The sequence below is a fragment of the Melozone crissalis genome, unplaced genomic scaffold (assembly GCF_028551555.1).
Source record: "Melozone crissalis strain CALT ecotype California unplaced genomic scaffold, PUWL_Pcris_2 ptg000198l_1, whole genome shotgun sequence".
Lineage (NCBI taxonomy): Eukaryota > Metazoa > Chordata > Aves > Passeriformes > Passerellidae > Melozone > Melozone crissalis.
In genome coordinates, this window is record NW_026535962.1 from 2,019,321 (window position 1) to 2,045,072 (window position 25,752).

General features: G+C 58.0%; 1 protein-coding gene across 1 annotated transcript in view; it reads right to left on the minus strand.

Annotated features, from left to right (window-relative positions):
• ITPR3 (inositol 1,4,5-trisphosphate receptor type 3) overlaps positions 1-24,511 on the minus strand; it is a 40,618-nt gene extending 16,107 nt beyond the window's left edge. Inside the window, exons 1-30 of the mRNA XM_054294024.1 lie at positions 24,395-24,511; positions 18,780-18,850; positions 14,130-14,251; positions 11,495-11,581; positions 10,810-10,968; positions 10,613-10,711; positions 10,445-10,528; positions 9,253-9,399; positions 9,074-9,169; positions 8,007-8,057; positions 7,414-7,556; positions 7,203-7,302; positions 6,756-6,916; positions 5,980-6,121; positions 5,613-5,774; positions 5,358-5,530; positions 4,577-4,696; positions 4,008-4,190; positions 3,672-3,923; positions 3,316-3,460; positions 3,051-3,198; positions 2,578-2,774; positions 2,320-2,449; positions 2,006-2,063; positions 1,667-1,832; positions 1,361-1,525; positions 1,111-1,179; positions 637-762; positions 384-506; positions 21-221 (exon numbers count right to left, since the gene is read on the minus strand). Of these exons, the coding sequence (XP_054149999.1) occupies positions 21-221; positions 384-506; positions 637-762; positions 1,111-1,179; positions 1,361-1,525; positions 1,667-1,832; positions 2,006-2,063; positions 2,320-2,449; positions 2,578-2,774; positions 3,051-3,198; positions 3,316-3,460; positions 3,672-3,923; positions 4,008-4,190; positions 4,577-4,696; positions 5,358-5,530; positions 5,613-5,774; positions 5,980-6,121; positions 6,756-6,916; positions 7,203-7,302; positions 7,414-7,556; positions 8,007-8,057; positions 9,074-9,169; positions 9,253-9,399; positions 10,445-10,528; positions 10,613-10,711; positions 10,810-10,968; positions 11,495-11,581; positions 14,130-14,251; positions 18,780-18,850; positions 24,395-24,483 (3,969 nt within the window). The 5' untranslated portion in view covers positions 24,484-24,511. The remainder of the gene's footprint in view (positions 1-20; positions 222-383; positions 507-636; positions 763-1,110; positions 1,180-1,360; positions 1,526-1,666; positions 1,833-2,005; positions 2,064-2,319; positions 2,450-2,577; positions 2,775-3,050; positions 3,199-3,315; positions 3,461-3,671; positions 3,924-4,007; positions 4,191-4,576; positions 4,697-5,357; positions 5,531-5,612; positions 5,775-5,979; positions 6,122-6,755; positions 6,917-7,202; positions 7,303-7,413; positions 7,557-8,006; positions 8,058-9,073; positions 9,170-9,252; positions 9,400-10,444; positions 10,529-10,612; positions 10,712-10,809; positions 10,969-11,494; positions 11,582-14,129; positions 14,252-18,779; positions 18,851-24,394) is intronic.
• Positions 24,512-25,752: the final 1,241 nt, after the last annotated feature.

The window sequence follows — 25,752 nt, forward strand, 5'->3', positions numbered from 1 at the left end:
CCCTCAGGAGAGGTCCTCACCTCAGTCATGATCATGTCCTGGCACTTCTTGACGTACTTGCCCTCGGCCTTGATGATGGTGTGCAGGAAGTCGAGGTACTGCACGTGGCGGCCGTGGGTGGCCACGCAGTGGATGAAGTGCTGCGGCACCGTCTCGTTGATCTCCGAGCACAGCTGGTAGTTGTTGAGGAAGATGTGCTGCATCGTCTCTGCCTCCAGCAGCTGGGGACAAAGGGCAGAGTGAGCTCAGGGAGCTGCAGGAACTCTCCCCAACTCCTGTCCTGCCTGGTGTCTCCTCCTGGCTTTTCCATCCCGTGCTCTCAGCCTCAGGAGTTGTGCTGAATTCCCTCCCTGTGCTGCTGCCCCTCCGTGTCCTCTCCTTACCCCCGGGGTCAGGAACAGGTTGAGGTGTTTGTGCAGCAGGGCCTGGTTCTCCTGGTTGCCAGCACAAAACTTCTGCAGGAACTGGTGGGTGAACTTGAGGATCTCCATCATCTTGGCATCCCCCTGAGGAGGGGACAGAGGAGAAACACGCGGAGCTGAGAGGGATGGGAGTGGCAGGAGCCCACTCAGGGGATGACCCCGTGTGTCCCCTTTGCCCTGAGCACTCAGGACCAGTTTGTTTCTGTCCACCCACCTTCTCATAGGGGATCTGCAGCAGGTCCAGCATCACCTTGTGGGCGTCCATGTTCTTCAGCAGGCGCTGCTGCTTCTTGCGCACCTGCTCCCCCACCCCGCACATCTTGTTGAGTCTCTCCAGGATCTGGGGACAGAGGGACCACAGCAGGCAGGGGCTGAGCCTGGAGCCACTCAGGATGGCCACCAGCACTGGGGCTGGTTTGCATTCCACGTGTTCCCTCCGTAATCCTGGGTGTTCCCTGCTTTGCTCACAAACTTCAGCCTCCCCTCAGTACCATGCACAGCCCTCATAGCTGTCACCCCCCCAGTCCCCCCAGTACAAGGATGTGACAGCTTTTCCCTGTGCTGAGCTGGCAGGAGCAAGCCAGGCTTGGACTTGTTTCTACTGAAGCACAGCAGAACTTGGAATCCCCCCCCCCAGGATTTTGCCCCTTTACTTCCCTCCGGTGCACCAGGGTTTGGTCTCACTCACCCCCTTCACTATCTGGTAGTTCTCACTGCTCTTCTCTCCTGGAGCAATGACCTCCTCATCAGCACCATGCTGCAGGGGACACGACAGCACTGGGGTCACACTGTGCCCCTCCAGCCACACCCCACAGGACCCTCTGGAGCCTCCCCATCGAGCCCATGCAGAGGCATCAGGTGTTGGATTAAGGTGAGCCCTGCCCTACCTCCCACTCCTTCCCCACCCTGGATCCCAGGGTCTTGCTCAGGGCTCTCACCTCCTTCTTCTCCTTCTTGTTCCCCTCCCCTGTGCTGTCCCCTTTGGTGCTGCCCTTCTTGTCCACCCAGAGCTCCGATTTCTCCACCATCGTGCGGAGTTTGTCCAGCTCTGACTTGATCACCTTGTAGTTCTCCACATCCTGGGCTGAGATCAGGAGCTGCACCTGCAGTGACATCCCCAGGGCTTTCCAGCTTGGGGCACAAATCCCACTCCCAGATCCCCCTCCCAAGGAAAGGGCCAGGATCCACACCATGTCCCCCACCCACAGCCAGGTGTGGCATGCTCCAGGTCCCCTCAGTGTCACCTGTTTGAAGGTGTGCAGGACCTCCTGCCTCTGGCTGAAGTGCTTGAAGAGGAGCTGCAGGGAGCCGGAGATGAGTGGAGGGTAGTCGTGCATGGTCAGGTGGATCAGCACCCTCAGGAACATCCTCCCTCCCTCGTCATCCACCTCCAACATGCTGCTGGACTTCCTGGAGCGGGATGGAAGTGCTGGGTGTCAACAGGGAGCTCAGGGGATGATGGGGACAGCTTTAGAGCCTGTAGAGCCTCATCCTGCTCATCACCTGCAGCTCCCAGCCTGGGTGGGGTGGACAGAAGGGGAAGGGGCCTATGGCCAAGGGAGCTATTGGGGACAGGCACTCACCCCACACCAAACATGGCCTCGGCGTGCTCCCCAATCCGGTCGAGGTTCATGGCTGCAGCTGCAGGGAGAGGAAGGGAGTGACAAGGGTGGACAATGCCAGCCCTGTGTCTTGGCAGGAACCCACAGGAACCAACGCAGCTCCCTGAATCTGTTCCCACCAAAACACAGATCCATCCCTCCCTGCGCCCTGCCAGCAGCAGTTCCTGGAGGTGTCACCTCTGCTGGAGGTGTCACCTCTGCCACCTGTGGACGTCCTCCCAGCCCCTGGGGCCTGCTGAGCTGGGGGTGTACCAGGAGCAAAGTGGGAGAGTTACTTGTGGAGTCAAAGGCTGGAGCTGTCCCATCGGCCGCGCTGTCCTGCATGGGGTAAACCTCCACAAACTCCTTCTTGAAGACAGAGAGCAGGTAGGAGATCCTGTAGTCCAGCCGCACGTTCAGGATGAACTGGAAGCAGCAGGGAAGGAGAAACCAGAAGTGACTGAGTGCCCTCTTTATGCCAACTGTGCCCTTCCTTGAGAAAATCACATTACACACCCCCATCCCACAGGTCCCACCACTCCTGTGGCTCCAACCTGTAAGATCTCCAGGATCTTCAGCTTGGTCTCCATCACCACAATGTTCTCATTCTCAATGCTCCTCCCTCTGTCCACTTGCTCCGGGGCAGAGCCAGCGCTGAGGCTGGGGGGGCTGAAGATGGACTGTTTCCTGCTCAGCACCATGGTGGACATCATCTGCCCCACGCCCTGGATCGACCTCCGCACGTTCTTCCCTGCAGAGGCAGCCACAGTTAGTGTGGGTGGAGAGAGAGGTGGCAGAGGACCAAGGAAGGACCCATTTGGACTGGAAAATGCTCTAGACTTAATCAGAGAATGAGCAGAAGGCACCAAATATTTCTTTTGGCATAGCCAAGGGCTCACCACCCCATGTCCTACAGCACACCCAGCCACATCAGCAAGCCAGTGTCCGGTTTTCTTGCGACCAAAACTGGAAAGCACTGGGCAGACCATGGAAAACACTGGGCAGACCATGGAAAAGAGGGACTCACCTGTCACCTCATCATTGTAGACAGCCTGCATCATCAGCTGAGGATTCTGGACGCAGTCGATGATGCCCAGCAGGGTCCGTGTCAGGCGCAGCAGCTCGCTGAAGCTGTAGAAGCCGAAGTAGATGAGGTTGTGGGCAAGGCTGACGACCTGGGGAAGGACAAGGCAGCTCCAGACCTCGCCCTGCTCGGGGCTGAGCAGGAGAATCCATGGTGGGGGACAGGGACATTGCAGCCAGACCGTGGCACACCCTGCAAGGGGCCGCACCTCGAAGGTGAGCTTGTTCTTCTCCTCGTTGGCGAAGGGCACGGCCTCGCTCACCACGTTGTTGAGATAGTCCTCCACGAACTCCATGGTGCTGGCAAACTTGTTCTTCTTGTCATCACGCGAGGTGTTGAGGTTGGAGTCGTAGCTGCAAGGGGACACATCGGGGTGAGCTGGGGACAGCAAGTGTCCTCACACCCAGCTGGCAGGAGCGCTCCTGAGCCACTGTGACCAGCAGTGATGCTGTGACAGACGGAGCCCACTTCCCTCTGAGGGCTCAAACCCACTCCACAAACACTCCCCTGCCACCCCCTGTCCTGCCCTGTCCCTCGGAGCCATGCCGAGCCCTGGTGTCTCACTCTTTGATGGTGATGGCTGTGGGGATCTCCGTCCAGAGCCGTGCAAACTTCACGGGCATCACCAGCTCCTGGGGGTCCCTGTCCACGTGCACGTGCAGCATGAGGTGGCAGAAGGAGGCGCGCAGGTCGAAGGGCAGCATCTCATCTGCCATGCACAGGAAGATCAGGTCCACCCCCAGCTGCTGGGAGATCTCCTTGATGGCCAGGTACTGCCGGTCCAGGCACATGCGGGCAAAGAGCTTCAGCTGGTACCTGCCCAGGGGTGAGGGGGAGAGGGAGTGAGGCCCTGCAACCCTCACAGCCTCACCTGGACAGGAGGTGCCACAGGAGCATCACCTGTAGTAGCTGAGGACGTTCTCGTCGTGGGCATTGCCAGCCCGGGCCTCCTGTGCCAGCTGCCGGATGCTTTTCTCGTGGTGGTCGTTGTTCTTGTCGGTCCAGGTGAGCCAGACCTCCTCCTCTGAGTACTCAATGCTCAGGTACTCGTGGGTCTGGGACATCTCCTTCACTGGCCTCAGCCTGGGACAGGGAAGGGGAAATCTGGAGATGCTGCTGTGGATGGAGGGGCTGCACCTCAAGAGGCGATGGAGCTTCAGTGGGACCAGGCCCAGGCTGTGGTGGGTTTCTTGTAGGGTGGGGAGAAGGTGTAAGGGTTTTATTTAACTTCTCATTGTCCTGCTCTGATTTAGTTAAGAATAACCTTAATTCACATCCCTGACTAGAGCCTGTTTTGCCTGTGAATGTATTTGATGAGCGATTTCTCCTGGTTCTTATCCCAGCCAATGAACCCTTCAAGAAATTTTCTCTCCTCTCTCCAGCTGCAGAGTGAGAGGCTTTGGTTGGGTGCCTGACAACCACCCCACAACGCACCCATGATGTGGAAAGCCTCTCCCTCAGCCACTCACTCAGTTTTGATGAGGATGTCGCTGTTCTTGGAGTCCAGCACGCACTTGCAGATCAGCTCCTGCGTGACGGGGATGGCGATGTGGTTGGACACGCAGAGATCCGAGAGATAATCCAAAAACCTGCCGGGGGAGAGGCAGCTCAGTACATCCCTCTGGGTGTCCAGAGTTGCTGAGGACCCCTCTGGGGGCTCAGAGACCCTGGCATGCAGCCCAGAACACCTGGGGATTTGATTTTGACCCCTGGAGCAAACTGCCAGCTTTGTATGAGGACCTGAAAGTCACAGAGGTTTGAATAGTGTAATAACAAAATGATCACAAGGTGAAAATGTAGATTTTATGATTTTTGGTATGGGGGTTATGGGGACAAGATGGAGGAACTTGGGCGTGTCCAGCCTTTCTTCTTCTTCTTCTTCTCCATTTTCTGCAGTGATGTTGGCACTTTGGGATTGGTTTAGGGTAGAAGTGCACTGTCTAACACAGGTGATAGGTATTGGGAATTAAGTGTAAATATGTTATGCATAGTTTGCAGTGTAAAAGGACAACACAAAGAGTGCCTGTGGCTGCCCTGCTGAGCAGACCTCAGCTGGGCCAAAATAAAACTTTATAGATAAGAATTAATAAACAACTTCAAGACCGAAAAGTGAAGAGTCCAGACTCGTTCTTCAGTTGCGTGGGCCAAAGCAGAGACATCCTGTGCATCTCGGGGCAGCAATTATCAACAGCAACCCGAGACCCCATGGCTCCCCTTCCCCTCTCCCCCTCACAGAGCCCCCACACGCACCGTGGCTCGCGGTTCTTGCGCACCAGGCTGACGAAGGTCTCCACCTCGGTTTTGGTGATGTGCTTCTCCAGCAGCTTGCGGTTGTTGTGCAGCAGCGCCGTGATGGTGTCCTCGGCCAGGATGTCGTAGCCGATCTGCGACTGCATCATTCCAAACTGCTTGGCAATGTGCTCCTGCAGCGGGCAGGGAGGGGCTGTGAGTGATGTCCCCCTGTCCCCCCGAGGCCCCACGGGGATGGGGAGTCCCCCCCAGCACCTGGTTCTTGCGGTAATCCTCCTGGGAGTGCCGGAGCACGCGGTAGCACAGGCGGAACATGTATTGGTAGGGAGCGTTCTTCTGGTCCGACAGCTCTTCCAGCCTCACCAGGGGCCCTTCCCCGCCCTTGTCCTTGAATGGGGCCTTCAGGATCCCAAAGATCTGCCCAAAAGCAGAGATCAGGGCTGTATCCTGCTCCACACCAGCCCCTGTGCATAGCTGGACACCACGACATGAGCTGGAGGCCAGACCCTTTCCCATGCTGTTTTCCACCCCTCTGGCCCCCAGAGAGGCCCTGAGCAGGACAGAAGATGTCCACAGGACAAGTCCCAGCCGTGCTGGGGTGCAAGGCCCCAGGGCCACCCACCTGCTTCAGGATGTTCTGCTCTCTCATCAGCTTCTGCCGCTCCCGGTTGGGCTTGGTCACCACAATGTCCAGCACGTTCTGGCCATTGTTGGGGACATCACTGACAAAAAACACCAGGTCCTCCAGCAGCTGGATCACAAACCTGCAAAGAGACACGGGGTGAGTGGGCTGGGGCTGCTCACCTGCCCAGACTCAGGTCTCTGCAGTGATGCTGGTGGGTTTTGGGGACCAAAGAGCCTCAGAAACCTGCCAGGGGAGCTGCTGGCTGATCCTGCACTCCCTGATGGAGGAGTGGCTGGATGTGCAGCCCCTATGGTTCCTATATGTGCCAGGGTGAATGTCTGGGGGGCTTTGCTCGTGGCTTACACCAGGGATTCTGCATTTAACACCTCTTCCCCTGTGGTCACCCCCGTGGGCCAGGCTGGCAGGGCGGGAGCCGCTCGCTCTGTCCCGCAGGGATCTGTGTTTGCTCAGGAAGCACCAGGAACCCACCCACCTAAAAATAATACAGTGACTAAGGCGGCTGCCCCTATCGTGGGGCCATCTCCCAGCCCCTCGGATATTTTTCTAGGATATTTTTCTGGGATATTTTTCTAGGATATTTTTCTAGGAGGGGCCAGAGCAGGGCTGTGCTGTTATCTGGTTTCCTCGCCAGGCTTCTGCGTTGGGGTTGTGGGCAGGGAAACAAGGGCAGCGCTGGCACCAGCACCAGACAGGGGCCTCATCCTGCTGGGGAGCCCTTGGAGGAGCCCAGCATGGCCCCATCTCCCTTTTACCTCCTGTCGTTCTGGCTGAGGAAACCCTCATTCATCTTCTCCACCACGTTGGCCAGCATGGAGCTGGCATCATTGGCAAAGTCCAGGTCCCTGATCTCAGACACGGGCACGGAGACGATGGCAAAAGCTTCTTTGTCCTCTTTGGTGGGGCATGTGCCCAGCTGGGAAGCAACAGAGAAGCAGCATCACACAGACAGGGCCATGCCAGGCGTGTCCCCACCATCTGCCACCACCCCTGCTGACAACAGTGACCCAGTTTGTCCCCATCAGAGGGGCTGGGGTGGGCTCTGGGTGACTGGGGTGGGCTCCAGGCTGGTGTCCACCCAACCCTTTGTCTCACCCAGGGTGTTTCAGTCCCTGGGTGCTGGGAGGGAAGGAGCAGCCTAAGAGCTCTTGGGGAACAGGGAACACGCCCAGGGAGGGAGGGAGGAGGCAGCAGGGCCGTACCATGAGGCGGATGGGCCTCTCCTCATCGATGTCGATGGGCACGTTGGTGCTCTGGATCCAGGTGTTGGTGCACAGGTGGCGCAGCCTCACGTAGGAGTTCCTGCCAACAGCACAGTGTCCTGCTGAGTGTCCTGCCAAGTGACCCCCACAGGGACACACCAGCACTGCCCTTCCCCAGCACCCAGCCTCCTCCCTGACCCCTCTGCCCTACCGTGGGACGAAGGAATCCGTCTTCTGCAGCGTGGTGGGGTCCAGCTCGAAGAGGGAGGCGATGTCGTTGCCGTGGGGCACGGCCACCAGCCTGTACTTGATCTTCTCCCCGGTGTTCCTGCGGCTGGCACGGCTGCTGCCCCCCTGCACGGTGGGGAGGGGGTCTCTGAGCCCGGCTCGGGGGTCCCCTGTGCCCAGGGCATCGTGGGGATGCAGCAGAAGCTTTGCTGGGGCTGAGCCTCGCATGAGTGGAGCACAAGCAGCGTGGGTGCACCTGAGCTATGAGGCCCCCCCTGATCCAAACATCACCAACAGCATAGAAGAACCCCCCTGAACATCCAGCTCTGTCATCCACCAAGCATTTCCCTGTGGCCTGGGGAGCCAACATGCACTGGGACCCCTCTGAGAGGTTTTGGCAGGGCCCTCTCATGGTGGGACACTGCTCTTAGTGCAGGCAGGGATGCTGGGCTGGCACAGAGGGACAAACTTGGCTGTAATCCCCTCAGGGAGCTCTGTTTTGGGGCATTTCCCTGCTTTCAGGCCCTGGCTGAGAGCTGGCGTGGTTGGGGCAGCGGCAGCAGCGGTTCTGCTCACCGTGGGCGCTGCTTTGGGCTCAGCCACGTCTCCTTTATAACTTGGGTTTTCCTGGAAAGTTAAAGAGGGAGATGAAAAGCGGCTGTCAGTCCTCCTGCTCGGTCCCTCCAAACCCCTGGGGATGGTGTGTGATCCCTGCTCCTGCCTTCCCTGAACACAGCACGGAGAGCAAACCTGCCCAGGTGGGGCTGGAGGACGTGACCTGTGCCCAGTGCAGGTGATCCAGCCCTGGGAGGAAGATGGGGGAGCCCAGGGGAGCAGACCTGGGCTCTGTGTGGCAGCAAGAACTCCCTGGAGGCTCCAGGGTGAGCTCCCAGTGAGCAGCACCAGCCCAGGATGGGCTCAGTCTGAGACCTTCTTTTGTCTTCAAGTGTTAACAGAGTGTCTTTGGGTTTGAAGCACCCGTTTCAGAGCACCAGTGTTTGCTGGTTTCCATCCCACAGTGATGGAAGGGTCCTGGGGGCTGCCCTTGGGTGTCTTCTCCAGCTGGGGAGCATCCCCAGGATGTCCCTGCTGCCCTGGCAGCAGAGCACAGCCCTCGGTGCTGGCAGTGCCAGACACACCCCGGTATCCAAGTGCAGCAATTCTTCTGTGCCTCTATCAGGAGGCTTTGAGCTGGCCTTAAAAGGGAGCAGAAAAACCTGGCAGATGGCACTTCCAGAGTCAGATTTTGCCCCCATCCTCTGCCAGGAGAGGACAGCAGGATGAGTCACATCCCACTTCCAAGCACCAGGCTGTGCCAGTCGGTCCCTTGGCATGGGGTGAGCACAGAAACGCCCCAGCCACCCCCTCCTGTCCCCCTGGGCCAGAAAAGGAGCCAAACTCAGCCATCTGAGTGAGTGAACCCCTCCACTGGGGGATTTCAAGGGGGAAATTTGGACATAAACCAGGTAAATGATGATGGTGGTCAGGAGTCAAGCAAGGAGGAGTCACAGGGGCTCCCAAAGCAAACTGGAGAGGACCAGAGGAAATGCTGGGCATCACTCCCTGCCCGAGGTGGGTGCTGCCTTTGCAAGGGGTGCCCCAGCCCCAGGGCACGTTCCTGCAGCCCTCTGCCACCCCCTTACCTCTGCTGCCAGGTAGTTGCCCGTGGCGAGGTGCTTGAAGCGGTACAAGCCGTTCCAGTGCCCGGCTCCCCCTCGGCACGGGTCGTGGTGAACCACCTGGGAGAGGCAGGGAGAGCTCAGCCACAGCTTGGGACAGCCTGGGACAGCTCCAGTCACCCCTCCATGCCCTCCCTGCTCACCTCCACCTCCCACAGGGCGTTGGAGCTGGTGGCTGAGGTGGCTGACTGGCGCAGCGTGGTGCGGAGGAACACGTGCAGCTTGCCCTTGTACTCGTCACAGGTGAGGAACTTCTCTTGCTCGGCGTGGAACAGCCTCACCACGTCCCCCTGCAGCAGGACACAGGGGTGAGGGTCAGGGGCAAACAATCCTGGAGTCTTTCAATTTGGAAAAGGCTCCAAGATCATTAAATCCAATCTTTCACCACCATGCCCACTAAAACCATATCCTGAAGTGTTTGTCTGCTCATTTTGGAACATTCCCAGGGGTGGGGACTGTCCTGGAGAGCCTGTTCCCATGTTTAACCACTCAGTCAGTGGAGAAATTTCTCCATGACTCTCCTTTAATGCATCTCCTCTTGGGACCCCCTCATGCTGCAAAGGGGACAGGATTCCTCCTGGACACAGCTCCCAACTGCATGGCAGGACTGTGGGACCCTGGGGACCACAGGGCACTGCCACCTCTTCCCATCCAACCTCCTGGAGCTCTGCTAAAACCTGCCCCAGGCAGCTCAAATGCTCCTGTGAGCCCAGGGGACAGGGCACAGGCACCCTGCATTGCCATCACTCCCATTATCCATGCAGTGACCCTCTGCTTCCACCCCCAGGGCATAAATGGATGTGAATCCATCACTTTCCAGCCCTGGAGCAGGCAGAGGCTTCACTCCCAGACCTGTTTAAGGCATTAACACCCTGGGAAGGAGGATGTGGGAAGCTGGGATAAGCACAGTGCCTGGGGATGAAGGGCCGGCTGTAAGATCCCAACAATCCACATCCATCCAGCTGCTTCCTGGAGGACCTCAGCCTCAAACAATAGCCCAGCAGGGAAAGTTCCTTTCCCAGGCAACAGCCACCCTGCTGCACGGCTGAGCAGCTGGAATTGTCCCTGCACAAGAGGCCACTGCTGGCACTGCGTGGGGTTGTCCCCAAAAGCCAATTCACCACCCTGAGGTCGGTAATTTGTGCCCTTAGCTCCCTGCTGCCAGCAGATCCTAAAATATCCCGCTCCGCCTCCCTGCGCTGTTCTCCAGGTGATGAATTCAAGCAGGAATTACAGCCCTCGAGGCAGGAGCTCTTTTGTGCCCTTGTCACAGTGCCAGGTGGCTGCTCACACGTCCTGTCCCACAGAGCCAAGCAGCCAAACCTCCTTCCTTACCCCCTTCAGCACTTCCTCCATGTGGTCGCAGAACTGCATGAACAGGTTGATTTTCCAGCTGGTGTTACAATTGACCGAGTTCACCTGCAGAGCAAGAGAGCGTGGTCACGACCCCAGGACAAAGGAGAAAAAGGAAAAAAAGAAGGAAAAACCCATCCCCTCCTGTACCTCCTTGCAGCCAGCATTGTCAGCCAGCTCGTAGTTGCTGGCGTGCAGCGGCTGCCCGGCGTTCACAGGGTTCAGGATGACTTTGTCTCCCACGACTACCTGGGGAGCAAAATGGGAGAAGGGCAGCGAGGGTGAGACCTGGGTGTGGAGCCCAGCCCATGGAGCTCCCTTCAGGGACTGCTGGGCCCCAGGCTCACGTTGTCCCCGTTGCTCCTGAGCTTCCAGAAGGGCTGGATGAAGAGCCAGGAGCCCTCGTTGCCGGTGGCATCCAGGGTGACCCGCATGGCGTTCTTCTCCAGCAGCGCCGGCAAGCGCTTGTTCACCGTCAGGTACTTGTTGCTCTTCATGTGCAGCAGCTGGAGGAGACAAGGGTGGGGGAGATGAGAAGTGCAGCCGCCAAGGCATCACCAGTCCCTCCCCAGATGTGCTGGATCCATGTTGGATCAATGCTGGATCCATGTTGGATCCATGTTGGATCAATGCTGGATCCATGTTGGATCTGTGCTGGATCCATGATGGATCTATGATGGATCTGTGCTGGATCAATGCTGGATGGATCTGTGCTGGACCCATGTTTGATCCATGCTGGACCCGTGCTGGATCCATGTTGGATCAATGCTGGATCCATGTTTGATCAATGTTTGATCCATGTTTAATCCATATTTGATCCATGCTGGCCCCCTGCTGGATCCATGTTTGATCCCTGTTGGATCCATGTTGGATCCATGTTTGATCCCTGTTGGATCAATGCTGGATCCATGTTTGATCCCTGTTGGTTCCATGTTGGATCAATGCTGGATCCATGTTTGATCAATGTTTGATCCATGTTTAATCCATGTTTGACCCATGTTTGATCCCTGCTGGCCCTGTGCCGCCCCGTACCTGGATGACGCTCCCGTACTTCACCACGTCCCCGTGCACCTTCTTGTTCTCCGTCTCGTTCTGCTTCTGCTCCATCTGCGCCGCGTGCTGCTCCGAGAGGAGAAGAGCTGAGGCTGGAGCAGCACCCTCCTCCCTCCCCAGGAGCAAATCCCAGCAGGGTCACACTGGCAAGGAGGGGATGGGACGGGCTGGGATCGGGGTCAGCACCCTCTGTCCCCCAGGGATGAATTCAACCAGGAATTCCAGCCCAGGGCCACCCAAGAGCTCAGCCCAGGGCCAGGGTGTGGCCTTGACCAGCCCTAGGAACGCTTTAAATTGAGGATTTAAAAACTAGGACAAGGACGAAATGGCACCAGAATTCCCCCAGGACAGCAGGTTTTGGGGTAACACCGAACAAGGGTGCTGGGCTCAGGCTGAGGATGGGGGTCAAACACCCAAAATGGGGGATGTGGGCACTGGGGGCTCTTGGCAGCACCAAAGCCAGGCAGCCAAAGGCAGGGTGCCAGCTGAGTGCCAACTGTGCCATGCCCAGAGATGGAGCAGGCCTGGACCTGCTGCTGCTGCAGGAGGTGCCCCCAGGAGTGAAGAAGGCTCAGCAGCCCCTCTCCAAAACCACAGAGATTTTCCACTGGCTGGCTCTGGCAGTGGGAGCAGTGATGGGATGTTGACGCATGAGGAGTGAGGCAGGAATTTGCTCCCACAGCAAATCTGGGAATGGTGAGGGAGTGCTGACAGCCCCGGCGCCAGGCTGGGCACATCCCGGGCACCTCCAGCCCAGGGATCCCCAAAACTGAGATGGGAAGATGGGAAATAGGGAGGGATGGAGTTGGGAGAGCCCCTGCCCTTTCCCATCCTTCTCTCACCCCTTCCACCTGAGGGCAGAGGAATTGGGAAACATCTGGAATCATTGGGAGGGAGGATGGGGCTGCAGGTCCTGAGTGCCCAAGGAGGTGAAGGTGCCTGGTACCTGTCCCTACAGTGCTCTGGGTGCCACCCAGGATGACTTCTCCATGCCCACAGAGCTCTGGGTGCCACCTGGAGTCACCATCACTGCCCTGCAGTGGTGGCTGCTGCCGTCAGGAGAACAAACCCACTCCCAGAAATCCCACACTGATGCTGCTCTGGGAGTTTAACAACAACCCCAGGGAGCAACAGGGCTCTGATGGGAGACCAAGCACCTCAGATTTCCTAAATCTCCCTCCAGATCTGAGCCAGCAGCCAGGGGGGCTGGCGGGGGCAGCTCGAGTTCCTGGGGCTGATGTTCCCTCACTGTCCTTTGCATGGGGAGGCTCTGTCCCCAAGCCCAGTCAGGGATGCCCACAGGGGACTGGGGGACATCAGCAGAGGGGCTGGAAAACCCCCCTAGCCTGTCTGAGCTGCTTTGGGTGAAGAAAACAGTTTAAACCCACTGGAGCACAGCAGCGAGGGGCACAAGCTCAGGAAGGCGAGCACAGGCATCACAGGCAGGGCTCCTCCACTCCAGACCTGGCTGCTCCTGCCTCAGGAGGTCACCCCCGTGGCCTGGGGGATGCTCTCAGGCTGCTTCTCACCTCCCTGATGAGGGCAGTGCCTGCAGAGCTCAGCAGGGCTGGGAAACACCGGGAGCAGCAGAAAGGAGCCAGGAAATGGCAGAACCTCTTTAAGACAAGCCCTAAACCAAGGTGCAATCAATCAGGCTCAGAAATGAGCCCCGGGGACCACTCGTGGCCAGGACAGCTGGGACGTTACAAGCCTGGCTAAGGGGGGCAGGAAAATGGGGATTCTGTGGGTTCTGTTGGCTCAGGGCTGGGCACTGCCCCTGCCCTGGCACCTCCAGGGCAGGACACCCTGTCCTGGCACTGCTCAGCCCCTCCTGGCCCAGGCAGAGCCGGGGATGGCGGGGCTGGGGCTGGGCTGGAGGCCCGATGAGATGATTTAGTGAAATCTCTCCCCTGCCTCGCTTTTATGAATCATCGGCGGGGCCTTGCCAGCTGCCTCAGGCCGTTGTGCAATGTTTGATGTGGGCCCTGGCCAAGGCTGGGGGAAGCCAACGGGAGCCTTTCCCTTCCCCAGCCCTTTGGAGCACATCCTGCAAGCAGGGCTCCCTCCTGCACGGGTGTCCCGGGGTGCTCAGGGGTGTCCTGGGGTGCTCAGGGGTGTCCTGGGGTACTCTGGGGTGCCCTGAGTGTGCTGAAATGCTGAAAAGTGCTCTGGGGTGTTGAGGATTGTTCTGGGGAGCTGAGGGGTGCCCTGGGGTGCTGAGAGGTGTCCCAGGATGTTGAAAGGTGCTCCGGGGTGCCCTGGGTGTCCTGAAATGCTGAGAAGTGCTCTGGGGTGTTGAGGATTGTTCTGGGGTGCTGAGGAGTGTCCTGAAGTGCTGAGGGGTGCCCTGAGATGGTGAGGAGTGCCCTGGGGTGCCCTGGGGTGCTGAAGGGTGTCCTGGAGTGCCCTGGGGTGCCCCAGGCTGCAGGGCTGTGCTCACAGAGCTCCTCTGCACAAGAAGCATCGGGAGGGTGACACAGCTGGGCAGGGGACAAGGGGGAGAACACAGCTGGAAATCCCTTCCCATCCCAAACCAGCATGAGCAGAGGTGTGGATGCCATCACCCAGGCAGCCGGTGGGCACTGCCAGCTCCGGGCTCCTCGCTCCTGCTCACCTGGAGCTTCTGCAGCAGCACCACATCGGCAATCTTGTCCTTGTCCTGCTTGGTCTGCTTGGCCTTCCAGTACTGCTTCTGGGCAGAGTAGCGGTTCATGGGACACACCTTGAAGAGGCAATCTGGGAACAGAGCACAGAGCAGAGCCTGAGGAGGCTGCACAGCCACCAGGGCATCCCCAGCAGGGCCAATGTCCCCGAGGGGCTGGGACACTCCTGGGATGGTCCCCCCATTAGTGAGGAGGGCTGCTGGAGGTCACGTCAGCGTGTGCTGGCTGCTGGGTCGGCTCTAAATCAGGATAAATAATGAGTCCAGGAATGACTGCACTGCTTGGACTCGTGATTAGGAGTGTTCCCATCGGAAATGGCTGTGCTGCTCGGGAAGGAAAGCTTCAGGGGGGAGAAGGAGCTCTGATGGAGCCCAGCTGCACCAAAGGAGGAGAGGATCCTGGTGGGAAGGATCCAGGAGGGAGGCTGGGACACCATCAGCCACCTCCAGGTCCCTTGGCTCATTTCAAAGCCAGCCTTATCAACACCTACCCTAAAGAACATGGCATTGAGTAGGGGTACCATGTCCCCTACCATGCACCAGCTGCAAACAAAGCAGAGAAGTACAACAGAGTATTAAAAACCACACTGAAAGCATTAAGTGAGAAATCTTTCAAAAACTGAGAGCAGCATCTGGCAAAAGCCACCTGAATAGTTTACACCCAAAGCTCTACTAACCCAGTGGGCCCTGCCCAACCTAAACCTTTCACTGACCAGAACCAAAAGAAAGTTTTCCTAAGAATTCTCTGCTTTTAACCCCCTGTGCTCTCAGAAGGGTATCCGTATCTCCAATAGCCACACCAAGGGCCAATATTCAAATCTAAGCACCTATTAGTTTAACCACAACATCCCAAAAAACCTCACTTCCTCTCAAACCACATTTTGTCACCCTCAGGACACCCTGAGCCTGCAGAAGCTGTGGAAGGAGCCTGGGGTGGCCATCAGGACACAGACACCCATCCTTCCCTGACCTGGATCACCAGCACTGGATGCTGCAAGCATCCACTCCCAAAACCTCGCTGTCAGCAGCTCTATTTCCGACTCCTGAAGGATGCACAAAATGCATCCCAAAAACTCCTCCAAAGGCTCCCTGCAGTGCAGATTGCCCCAATTCCCCTGTTTTCCCCCAGGATGGTGGGCGGGAAGTGCAGACATCCAGGGCCAGGAACTGGAGCAGGACAGCAGATGTCTGCACACAACCTCACATCTCCCAGCCCCCTTCCCGAGCTGGGAGGGCAGGAAGGGCTCTGCAGCCTGAATCGCCCTAATTATGCCTGAAAATAGGAGCCCAGAAAGTTCAGACACAGAAAAGACAATTTAAAAAAATAAAAACCATATAAGTTATAAATTTATATATTATAAAAATATAAATGATAAATTTATATATTATAAAAACCATATAAATTATTTTAAAAATTAAAAATATAAGAAAATTTCTCAGACACAAAAAAGAAAATAAAAAACATATAAATTATAATTTTTTATACTAAAACATATAAATTATATAAAATATATTATAAGAACATATAAATTATAAATTTATATATTATAAAAGCATATAAATTATATAATTTATATAAATTATATGAAACACATAAAAACATATAAATTATTTTTTAAAATTTTTAAAAAATTAAAAGAAAATTTTTTCAGACACAAAAAAGAAAATTTTAAAAAATAAAACCCATAGAAATCATAAGTTTATATACTATAAAAAACATATAAATTATATAAATTACATTAAACATATGTTATAAAACACATAGAAATTATAAAGAAATAAATTTTTTTTTTCAGACACAAAAAAGGAAAATTTAAAAAAATTAAAAAACAAAAGACAAAAAAAACAAAGTCCCTTCCCTGGCTGGCGGCGGGCCCGGGTGTGTGTTTATTTACCTGGGAGTGCCGCTCTCACCGGCTGGGGCAGGGCCAGGTTTCACATCTCCTTTGCCAGCCCCGTTTGCAACGCAGCCAGAGCAGCCCCCAGGGCTGGGGCAGCGACCCTGAGCCCCCCGGAGCACCAGCACGGGGCTCCGTTAATGGCCAATTAATGGGTCATTAATGGGAGCTGCACTGGAAGGTGCTGGTGGGAAGGAGAAGCCAAGGGGAGGTAAAAAAAAATCCAGCACAGTGACTCTGAAATGGCTGCAAATCCAAATCCTGGCTCTGAGCGTGGCTTTGTAAGGAGGGAAACTGAGGCACGGCGGGGGTTGTGTGTGTGGAAAATCTCCAGCACAGCTCGTGTTGGGAGCAGGAGGTTTTGGTACCTGGCTAAAGCACGGCCAGATTTGTGAGAATGGATTGGGGTGGGAAAGAGGGGAGGAGAAGGAATTTCCTGCAGAAGCAGTGCCCAGAGTGGGCAGCTCGGAGGGGGACGTGGGGCTGGAGCCAGAGTGGCTTTGGGGGCAAAACTTCAACCCAGAGTGGCTTTGGGGGCAAAATTTCCATCCAGAGAGACCTGGGGGGCAAAATCTCCACCCAGAGTGGTTTTGGGGGCAAAACTTCCACCCACAGAAGCTCTGGAGGTAAAATTTCAACCCACACTGGCTTTGGGGGCAAAACTTCCACCCAGAGAGGGCTGGGGGGCAAAACTTCAACCCAGAGAGGTCTGGAGGGCAAAACCTCCTCATCAGAGAAGGCTGTGGGGCAAAACCTCCACCCAGAGTGGCTTTGGGGCAAAACCTCCTAATCAGAGAGACCTGGGGGCAAAACTTCAACCCAGAGAGGCTTTGAGAGCAAAACTTCTACCCAGAGAGGGCTGAGGGGCAAAACTTCTCATCCAGAGAGGACTGGGGGGCAAAACCTCCCATCCAGAGTGGCTTTGGGGCAAAACTTCAACCCAGAGAGGACTGGGGGGCAAAACTTCAACCCAGAGTGGCTTTGGGGGCAAAACCTCCACCCAGAGAGAACTTGGGGGGTAAAACCTCCAGGTGACTCCCTTTGGGAACCAGGGACAGCAGTGGCACAGCTGAAGGTCCCGCTGTCCCCTGGCCTGGCAGGGTGGAAGCTTTTCCTGCCGTGCCTGAGCTGGGCTGGGAAGAACCTCTGCAGAGGGAGGGAGGAGAAACCGCAAGAAACAAAAAAAGCAAAAAAAAAAGCAAATAGCTGCGAGGTGTGGAGCCGGGCAGGAACAGCTCCCAGGTGGGTTCTGGCATTTCCAAAGAACCTTTTGGGAGCCGAGCTCGGCTGTTTCCCCAGCGGGAAGCTCCGGCACGACCCGTGTGAGCTTGCAGGATAGGGCAGGGTCCGGCCACAGGATGTGAGGACGAAAATCTCCCGCAGCCTCGGGGCCGGGAGCAGCCCCAGCCCTTGTTTCCACCTCGCTGCAGGCGATGGCTATCGAGCAGGGAGAGCTCTACCTTTCCGGCCATTAAAACAAACAGCTGGATATCCTGATAGGGAGCGCAAAAAGCAGGGCTGAGCCCAAAAACCTGCGCCTGGAAAAGAGATAGGGAACCGCAGGCACGGGGTGGCTGCTGAGCATCCAGCCCCGGGTGGGATATGGGGATGGAGGTGCTGGGGGATGCTGGAAGTGCTAGGTGTGCTAGATGGGTTGTTAATTAGATTAATGAATGAATTAATGGTAATGACTGCTGTGGCTGGAGCACAGAGAGCAGGGCTGAGCCCAAAAACCTGCGCCTGGGAACGAGATTGGGAACCGCAGGCACGGCCAGGCTGCTGAGCATCCAGCCCAGCGTGGGATATGTGGGTGGAGGTGCTGGGGGATGCTGGAGGTGCTGGATGGGTTGGTAATTAGATTAATGAATGAATTAATGGTAATGACTCCTGTGGAGAGGCAGATGCTTGGTGGGATTCTGAGAGAGTGGAAGAATTGATGTCTTGGGATGTGTTGGGGGAAAGGAAGGTGGTCAGGGGTTGGGTGCTGTTAAAGTCACTCTGAGAAAAAGGTGGAGGCACAAGGCAGAGTGGGGAACTGATATTTAAAAAGTCTTATTTAAAAGAAGATATAAAATGACAACAGGGGGGATGAGAGGAGCAGCTGCCCTAAACCAACACTCCTGTCATGGGTTTGGGGACATTTCCCATCTCTGCTCCCTGGCTGTGTGATTCAGGCACTCAAATCCTGCCAGGATAGGGCCCTTCCCTGAGTGTGCAGCACCCTGAGCGCTTGGGGCAATCAGCACCTCGCAGGTGGGTGCAGCACAGGGCAGAGCTGTGCCCCCATCCCATCCCATCCCATCCCATCCCATCCCATCCCATCCCATCCCATCCCATGGATGGTATCAATTAACCTCCCTCTCTATTTCCTAGTATCAAAACCAATAACCAACTGTCATCATCACTCCACAACCACCCCCCAACAAACATAGTGTTAACCCCAGAACTAACCTCCCCCCAAAAAAACCCAACAAAAATACAAACCATGATGATAAATCATCAACCAATCACCCACCAAATTTGATGTTCTTGTAGCTTATGAAAAGCATGACACTGAAGATGTCAAGATCTTGGATCCCATCCCATCCCATGGATCCCATCCCACCCCATCCCATGGATCCCATCCCACCCCATCCCAGGTGGATGCTCAATGCCAGGACTGGCCCCAGAGCTGCTCCCAGAGCTGGAGCTGCCCCAGCCTCACCTCTGAATTTCTTGGGGGGGTTGTCCAGGTCTCCAGCTGCCGGCTCCACCACGCACCGATCGTCCACCAGCCTGAGGGGGACAAACAGCAGGAGCAGGGTCAGGAACAGCGGGGCTGAGGGTGTACAGTGGTTGTCATGGCCCAGAGTGACAAATCCAAAGCTTCACCTCCTGTTTCCCACCCACAAACATTCCTCAGGAGCAGAATCCCCCTTCCCTCAGCTCCCACTGCTTCCCTGGGTGTTTTCCATGCCCTGCCTTGGGCTGGCACAGCACTGAGGGACCAGGGAGGGTTTGTGGCAGTCACTGCAGCTCCTTTGCAGGGTGATCAGTGCCAGAGGCGACCCTGCCCTGCCCAGCTCTCCCTGCTGCACACACAGCTCTGTTATTGCACTTTTAATCCAGCAAAAACAGGAGGAGTTCAGCTCCATTCACCAATTCCCCTTCCCTGGCTGGGAACTCTTCCCACGGGGACGCATGGGGGTGGCAGGGGCCCCCCAAAACCAGCTATTAATTATTATCTTCCCACAGGGACACAGAGGGTGCAGGTGCCATGCATGGAGGTGGCAGGGCCCCCCAAACCCAGTTATTAATTATTATCTGATCAGAGCTGCAGGCTCTGCCCATCAGATCAAGGCTCTGTGCCTCCTCCCTGCCCACCTCTGCTTTCCCAGCATTGAGCAAAATCCCTCAGGCTCGGCTTTGGGTGCTGGGGGCTGATTTTGGGGTGGGTGGGACAGGATTGGCCTTTGGGTGCTGGGGGCTGATTTTGGGGTGGGTGGGACAGGTTTGGCTTTGGGTTCTTGGGGCTGATTTTGGGGTGAGTGGGACATGCTTGGCCTTGGGTTCTAGGGCCTGATTTTGGGGTGGGTGGGTGGGACAGGCTCAGCCTTGGGGGCTGGGGGCTGATTTTGGGGTGGATAGGACATGCTTGGCTTTGGGGGCTGGGGGCTGATTTTGGGACGTTGCTTTTCAGAGTTAGGGAGAAGAGCAAAGCAGAGCCTGGCAGGCAGGGGGATCAGAGGGGGGAGCATCCCCCGAGGGGCTCCCTGTGCTGGGAGGGAACTGGGAGCTCCAGCAGGACAGGCTGTACCCGCTCGGCCGCTTTCCCCAGCCCTGGGAAGCCGCAGAAACAGGAGGAACTCTGCTCCTGCCCAGCAGAGAGAGAGAGAGAAGCATGTCCCCATCCTCGGGAGGATGTGAGAGTGGCCAGCAGAGCTCCCCCATGGTGGGACAGGAGGGCGGGGACAGCCTGGAGCAGCAAGGGGAGCCTGCGCTGTCCCTGCTGTCCCCAAGGGACTCTCGGTGTCCCCCAAACAAGCCGAAAATGCTGGAGATGGCTCTGCAAAGGGATAAAACGGGAGCAGACCCATCCCAGCCGCAGCTCCAGCCTCCTTCCCTCAGCCCAGCCGCTCTCTGGAGGAGGGGAGAATTCCTTTGGCTCGGCACGGAGGAATTTGGCCTCGGTGCTGATGGATGGGGACCCCAGGGACCCCGGGGCTGCCGTGGCCTTGTGAGGAGGCGTGGGCTGGCACCGGGCTCTGACACCCCTGTGCTGCTTTCTGCGCCTCACGTTTCACAGAAAGGGAGAAAAGCAATTTGCCTGGTGGCAGCAGAAGCTTCAAAACCATGAGCAAAGACCTGGGAGGTTGGAAAAACCCCAAACCCATGAGCTGTGGGCAGACAGGGCCTTGCAAACAGGGGGTTTGGGGCTGCCCAAACACCTTTTCCTTGGGTCAGGGCAGCAGGGAAGTAGCCAGGGACATTCCCAGATTGTTGCAGAGCCTTGGGAGGGCAGGGGAAGAGGGAAAGAGGAAAAACCAGAGCGGCTGCAGCACCACAGGGGACATGCAAAGCCCCAGCCCAGCCCTGGTGTCACTCAGGGGCAGTTTTGGTTTCTGTTCTGTTCTTTTGAGGGGGATCCAGGGCAGAACAAACCCTTGGGATGTGCCTGGGAGCAAAAACCAGCAAGGACTGAGGACACCAACCCATGGGCGGGGGATCAGGGAGTGAAGCCCTGCCCCTCAGGCAGAAAGGCTCCATTGGAAAGATTCATCTGGGCATTTAAACCCCCAAATCCTCCACTCTTATTGCTGGGGGTCTCTGAGGAAAGGCCTGAGCTGCCGGGTTTGTTTTCAACACTGAAGAAAAGAGCACAGGAGCCTCTCCTCTCCCTCCACTCCTGCTCCCCTGCCCCACCGGCCAGGATTACAGACAGTGAGTGACCTGCCAGCCTGGAAATCTTAATTAGTTAACGATCTCAAGGCACTTCCAGCATCTTTAATCCCAGGATTACATGCTCGGCAGGAACAAGAAGTGTTCTTTTTATTAAACTGATACTCTGGGCGAACATTCCTCAGCTAAAAATCTGCTGAAAATAATGAAAAAAAAAAATAATAAAAAAAAAAGGGATTCTGACAGAGTGGACATGAGTCACCTGGGAGGCTGCTGGGGCCGGGACAACAACCGGCATTCCCGCGGTGGGATGGGCCAGGGAAGCTCCCCAAAGGGCACCTTTTAATAGGAAAACGGTGTCTGAGCAGCGGGAGGAGGATCCCGAGCGAGGCAGGAGGCGGGATGCGCCCATGGAAGGTCATTTTGCCATTCCAAATTCCCCTCCGGGAGCAGAAAGGGAGGGATCCAGCCCTGATGAGCCCCTCAAGGCACGGGTGAGCATCTGGCCGGCTCTTTCTTAGCCCCAGCTAAGAAAGTGCTTTCCTGGTGCTTCCAAATCCCGAGCACAAAGTGATTCCCTGGCCCTGGGATGGTGCATTTGGCCCCGTGCGAGGCAGAGCCTTCCCCGAGGTAAAGGGAGAAGGAGCTCGTCCAAAATCCGGGGCAATGGGACCCTCCTGACCCCTCCCCGGGGTCAGTGCACAGCTGGAGCCCCCTGGGCTGGGCAGAAACCACCCCCAGATGTGGCACAGAGGATGCCAAGGGGCACATCAGGGTACAGGGAATTCTTCTCTGGGAAACCACAGGAGAACCCCAATAGAAAGCCCAGCAAACCCTGAGGTGAGGAAAAGGAGGAAGATGAGGGTGATCAGAGTTCGTTGTTGGCTGTAGAGCCGGGTCAGCCCTTCTGGGAGGGAGGAGAGAGCAAAGTGAGCGGGGTAGCCACAAAAATGCAGCTTTTTGGTGCTGTCCCGGTGCCAGGAGGGCTCGGCTTCCTCCTCCTCCTCCCTCCGGCAGGGACGGGATCATCCTGACCCGGCAGAGCTGGAGTTACCCTTTAACCAGGTGCATCTCCACCCCGAAATCCACCTGCAAGCACAGGTACAGGTGTGATTTCACCTGAAACAGCTGCCTGGCACCCAGCTGGGTTTGTCACCCACCCTTCACCTCTGCCAGTGCCCGTTCTGAGCCCCTGAAGGGTCCCAGGAGCCCCTGGCAGGGATGGGGCAGCACAAAAGGAGCCCCTGGCAGGGATGGGGCAGCACAAAATCCTCCCGAGCAAATCCCTCACCCCCAAAACCTCTTCTGGCCACTCCAATCTGCCCATCCCGTGCCTCCAGCCCCACAAGGGTCACTGTGAACAGCTCTGAGCCTGGTTCTGCCTTCCCAGGGCTCTGCTTTGGGCTGACCCGAGCGTTTGGGCTGGTTTGGGTATCTTGGCATTCCCCCTGAGCTCCACACCCATCCAGGGATGTTTTTCCTGCTCATGAGCAAAGAAGGGATGAAAGGGAGAGTTTGTGTCCGACTGAGATATTTGGGGAGCAGAGGAGCCTCAGGTGGGGCTGCAAAGCTCCCCACACCCCAGAGACCCCACAGGGATGTGACAGCAGCCACCCTGAATGTGACACTGGTGATCAACACCTGGGGACCCTCCTGGGGTCACCCCATAAAGAGAGGATCCCGCTGCAGAGCCAGAGCCCAGAGGGAGCCCCTCCACAAGGAAGGATGTCAGGAAGGCTTCCGCAGGGGCAGGGCGGCCGCGTGGGCTGGCAGAGCTGTTTGCCTTGCAAATGAGCTCAGGAAGGTCCCGGTGGCAGGAGGAGCACGCCGGGTGAGTCACCTGGTCCCTTATCGCGGGAGTGATTTAAGGTGCGGTTGGGTCTCCCATGTCGCAGGGCACCAGGGAAAACAATTTCGGGAGGGAGGAGGGAAAGAACCGAGCCTGGGAAAGTGGGGCTGCCCAGCAGAGATGTGCTGGGACACAGAGAAGAGGCTCCCCAAGCAAGCCCTGCCCTTCAGCTGCTTCTGAGGAAGTCAGGAGAAACACCTGGCAAAAAGGGGGATGCGAGGGCCAGAGCTGCAAAGGGATCAGTGCTCTGAAAAATGAGCCATTAATTCTAACTGAGCCACTGGGACAAGTTTGGGGACAATAACCAGCGCTGGTCCCTGCAGAGCCTCCTGCACACCCCATTTCCAAGGGGCTGGAGGAGTGCTCAGCATCCCCCGCTCTCCAAGCAGAGCTCTCCAAAACCCCCCTGGGGATGCAGGAAGTGCTGGCACAGACAGGCTGCACCTGCAGGACCTGCTGCCCGGCACTGGGGCTGCACACACGGCGGGTCTGGGCACTTCTGCCCCCATTTCTGGGCAGCCAGGTGCAGGGAGCCCCGGTGGGCAGCAGCCCAGTGCCACACGTGCCCAGTGGTGGCTGAGGGAAGGCGTGTGGGCGCAGGTATGTGCAGCTCAGGCATGTGGGAGCAAGTGCATTCACTGCAGATTATAGAGCCGGGCAGCTCCTGCCCCAGGAATCCCATCCAAGTCAGCATTCCTGCCTGAGCTCAGCCTCTCCTACACGCAGCAGCGTGGGGCAGGAGCTGGCACGGCCGCACATCCCCCCTGCCCGGGGCTGCGGGCACCTTTGGGCTCCTGAATGAGCCTAAGGAGAAACCCAGCCGTGCCCTAGGGTGGCCCTGCTGTCACCCACTGTGTCCCCAGGCAAACATTCCCGGGGGGAGCAGGGGGACATCGCTGGCCTGGCTGTGCCCAGGAGTGACACGGGACAGGTCCCCAGGTTGGGCAGAGATCCCTGGCCCGTCCAGGGAGCTGCCTCAGCCCGGGACTGGCACTGCCCCGTCCCCCAGCCCGGTTTGGTGTCCCTGCAGCGATTCCCGGGCTGGCACTGCCCTGTCCCTCAGCCCGGTTTGGTGTCCCTGCAGCGATTCCCGGGCTGGCACTGGCCTGTCCCCCAGCCCGGGACTGGCACTGCCCCGTCCCCCAGCCCCGCTTGGTGTCCCTGCAGCGATCCCCGCTGACCACCGGCTGTGTGCGACACTGAGGGGACAGCGGGAGCCGCCACTGCCCGTGCAGGTCTGACAGCCTCCGGTACACCGGGCAGGGCTGGGAGCACAGAATGACCCCGGAGGGTCCCCGGCTGGCCCAGCTGTCACCCTCACTTGTCCCCATCCTCACCCCACCGACCCCGCGCTGATCAAACCCATCTGCTCCCCCAGCCCTGAATGGGGTGAAGCAGCTTCTGGCCAGGGGAAAGGGGGCTCAGGGTCCCTGCAGGGTCACATCGTGCCCCTGGCAGCCCGGGGACAGCCTGTCCCCCTGCCCGGCTCCTGTCCCCGTCCCTGCCCGCAGCTTCCCGGCTCCTTTTCCCACCGCTCCCGTCCCGTCCCTGCCGGAATCCCCTCGGGGCGGCCCCGGGAGCCCCTGGCTCACCCCAAGGTGCTGATGAATCCATTGACGGAGCCCTCGGCGTACAGGGAGACGATGTCCCCGATGTGCAGGAAACTCGACATCTCATTCATGGTTACCGCCGCTTCCTCCCGCAGTCACCTTCCCGGGCCGAAATCCAGCATGGGCCAGCGGAGCCGGGGGGTGTCCCCGCTCCGGGGATGAGGAGGGGTCTCTGCTCCGCCGGGGGGACGAGCCCAGCCCGGCTCCTGCCGCGGGACGGGAGCGGAGCCCCACGCACAAGTTTTACATGTGCCGGGCAGGAAGGGAGCCGGGCGGGGAGGGAGGAGGAAGACGACGAGGAGGAGGAGGAGGAGGAGGAGCGGGGGGGGGCGGGGGATGAAGCTCAGCTAAGTGTCCGCATGGGCTCTGTCCGTCTGTCCGTGCCCCGTCCCGCACAGCTGCGCTACCTGCGGCCAATGCGGCGGGATCAGGAAGTCCCGCCGGCAGCAGCGAGCGGGGAGGGGACCCGGGGCCGCCCGGGACGGGGGGGGGACACCGGAGGCCCCACCCCCGCACCCGCCTCCCGCCGGGGGGGCGGCGGCTGCGAGCCCCGGTGCCCGCGGGCAGCCCCTGTTCGGTGCCCGGGTTCGGCTCCGTGACCCCCCAGAGCCCCGGTGCCCGCGGGCAGCCCCGGTTCGGTACCCCGGTTCGGCTCCGCCACCTCCGAGCCCCGGCACGAACCCCGCTCGGGCCGTTCAGAGCCAGCACGGAGTCCCCAGCCCAGCCCGGGGGTCTCTGCCCCGCTTGGGACGGCCCCGGTGGTCGCGGGGAGCCCCCCAGGCACCGACAGCGAGCGGGCACTGCCGCCGCTCCTTCCCCGGCCCCGACCCCTCCTGTGCCGTCCCCGGGGTGCAGCCCCTCCTCAGGTGGCACTGCGAGAGCCGCAGGTCCCCGTCCCTATCCTCGTCCCTGTTCCTTTCCCTTTCTCTGTCCCTGTCCCTGTTCCTTTCCCTTTCTCTTTCCCTGTCCCGGTCCCTGTACCTGTTCCTTTCCCTGTCCCTGTCCCTGCCCCTGTTCCTTCCACTTTCCCCGTCCCTGTTCCTTTCCCTGTACCTGTCCCCATCCCTGTCCCCCTCCTTGTCCCTTTCCCCGTCCTAGTCCCTGTACCTGTCCCTGTCCCCATCCCTGTCCTGTCCCTGTTCCTTTCCCCATCCCCATCCCTGTCCCTGTTCCCCCTCCCTGTCCCTGTCCCCATCCCGGTCCCGCAGCAGGGAGAGCCCCAGGTGAGCTCCAGGCGGCTCTCGCTGGATTTTTCTGCCATTTTCCTGCCCCTTCTTGCTGTTTTCCCGCAGCCCAGGTGGCTCCTGCGGCTCCCAGCAGGGCCAGCTCGCACCTGCTCT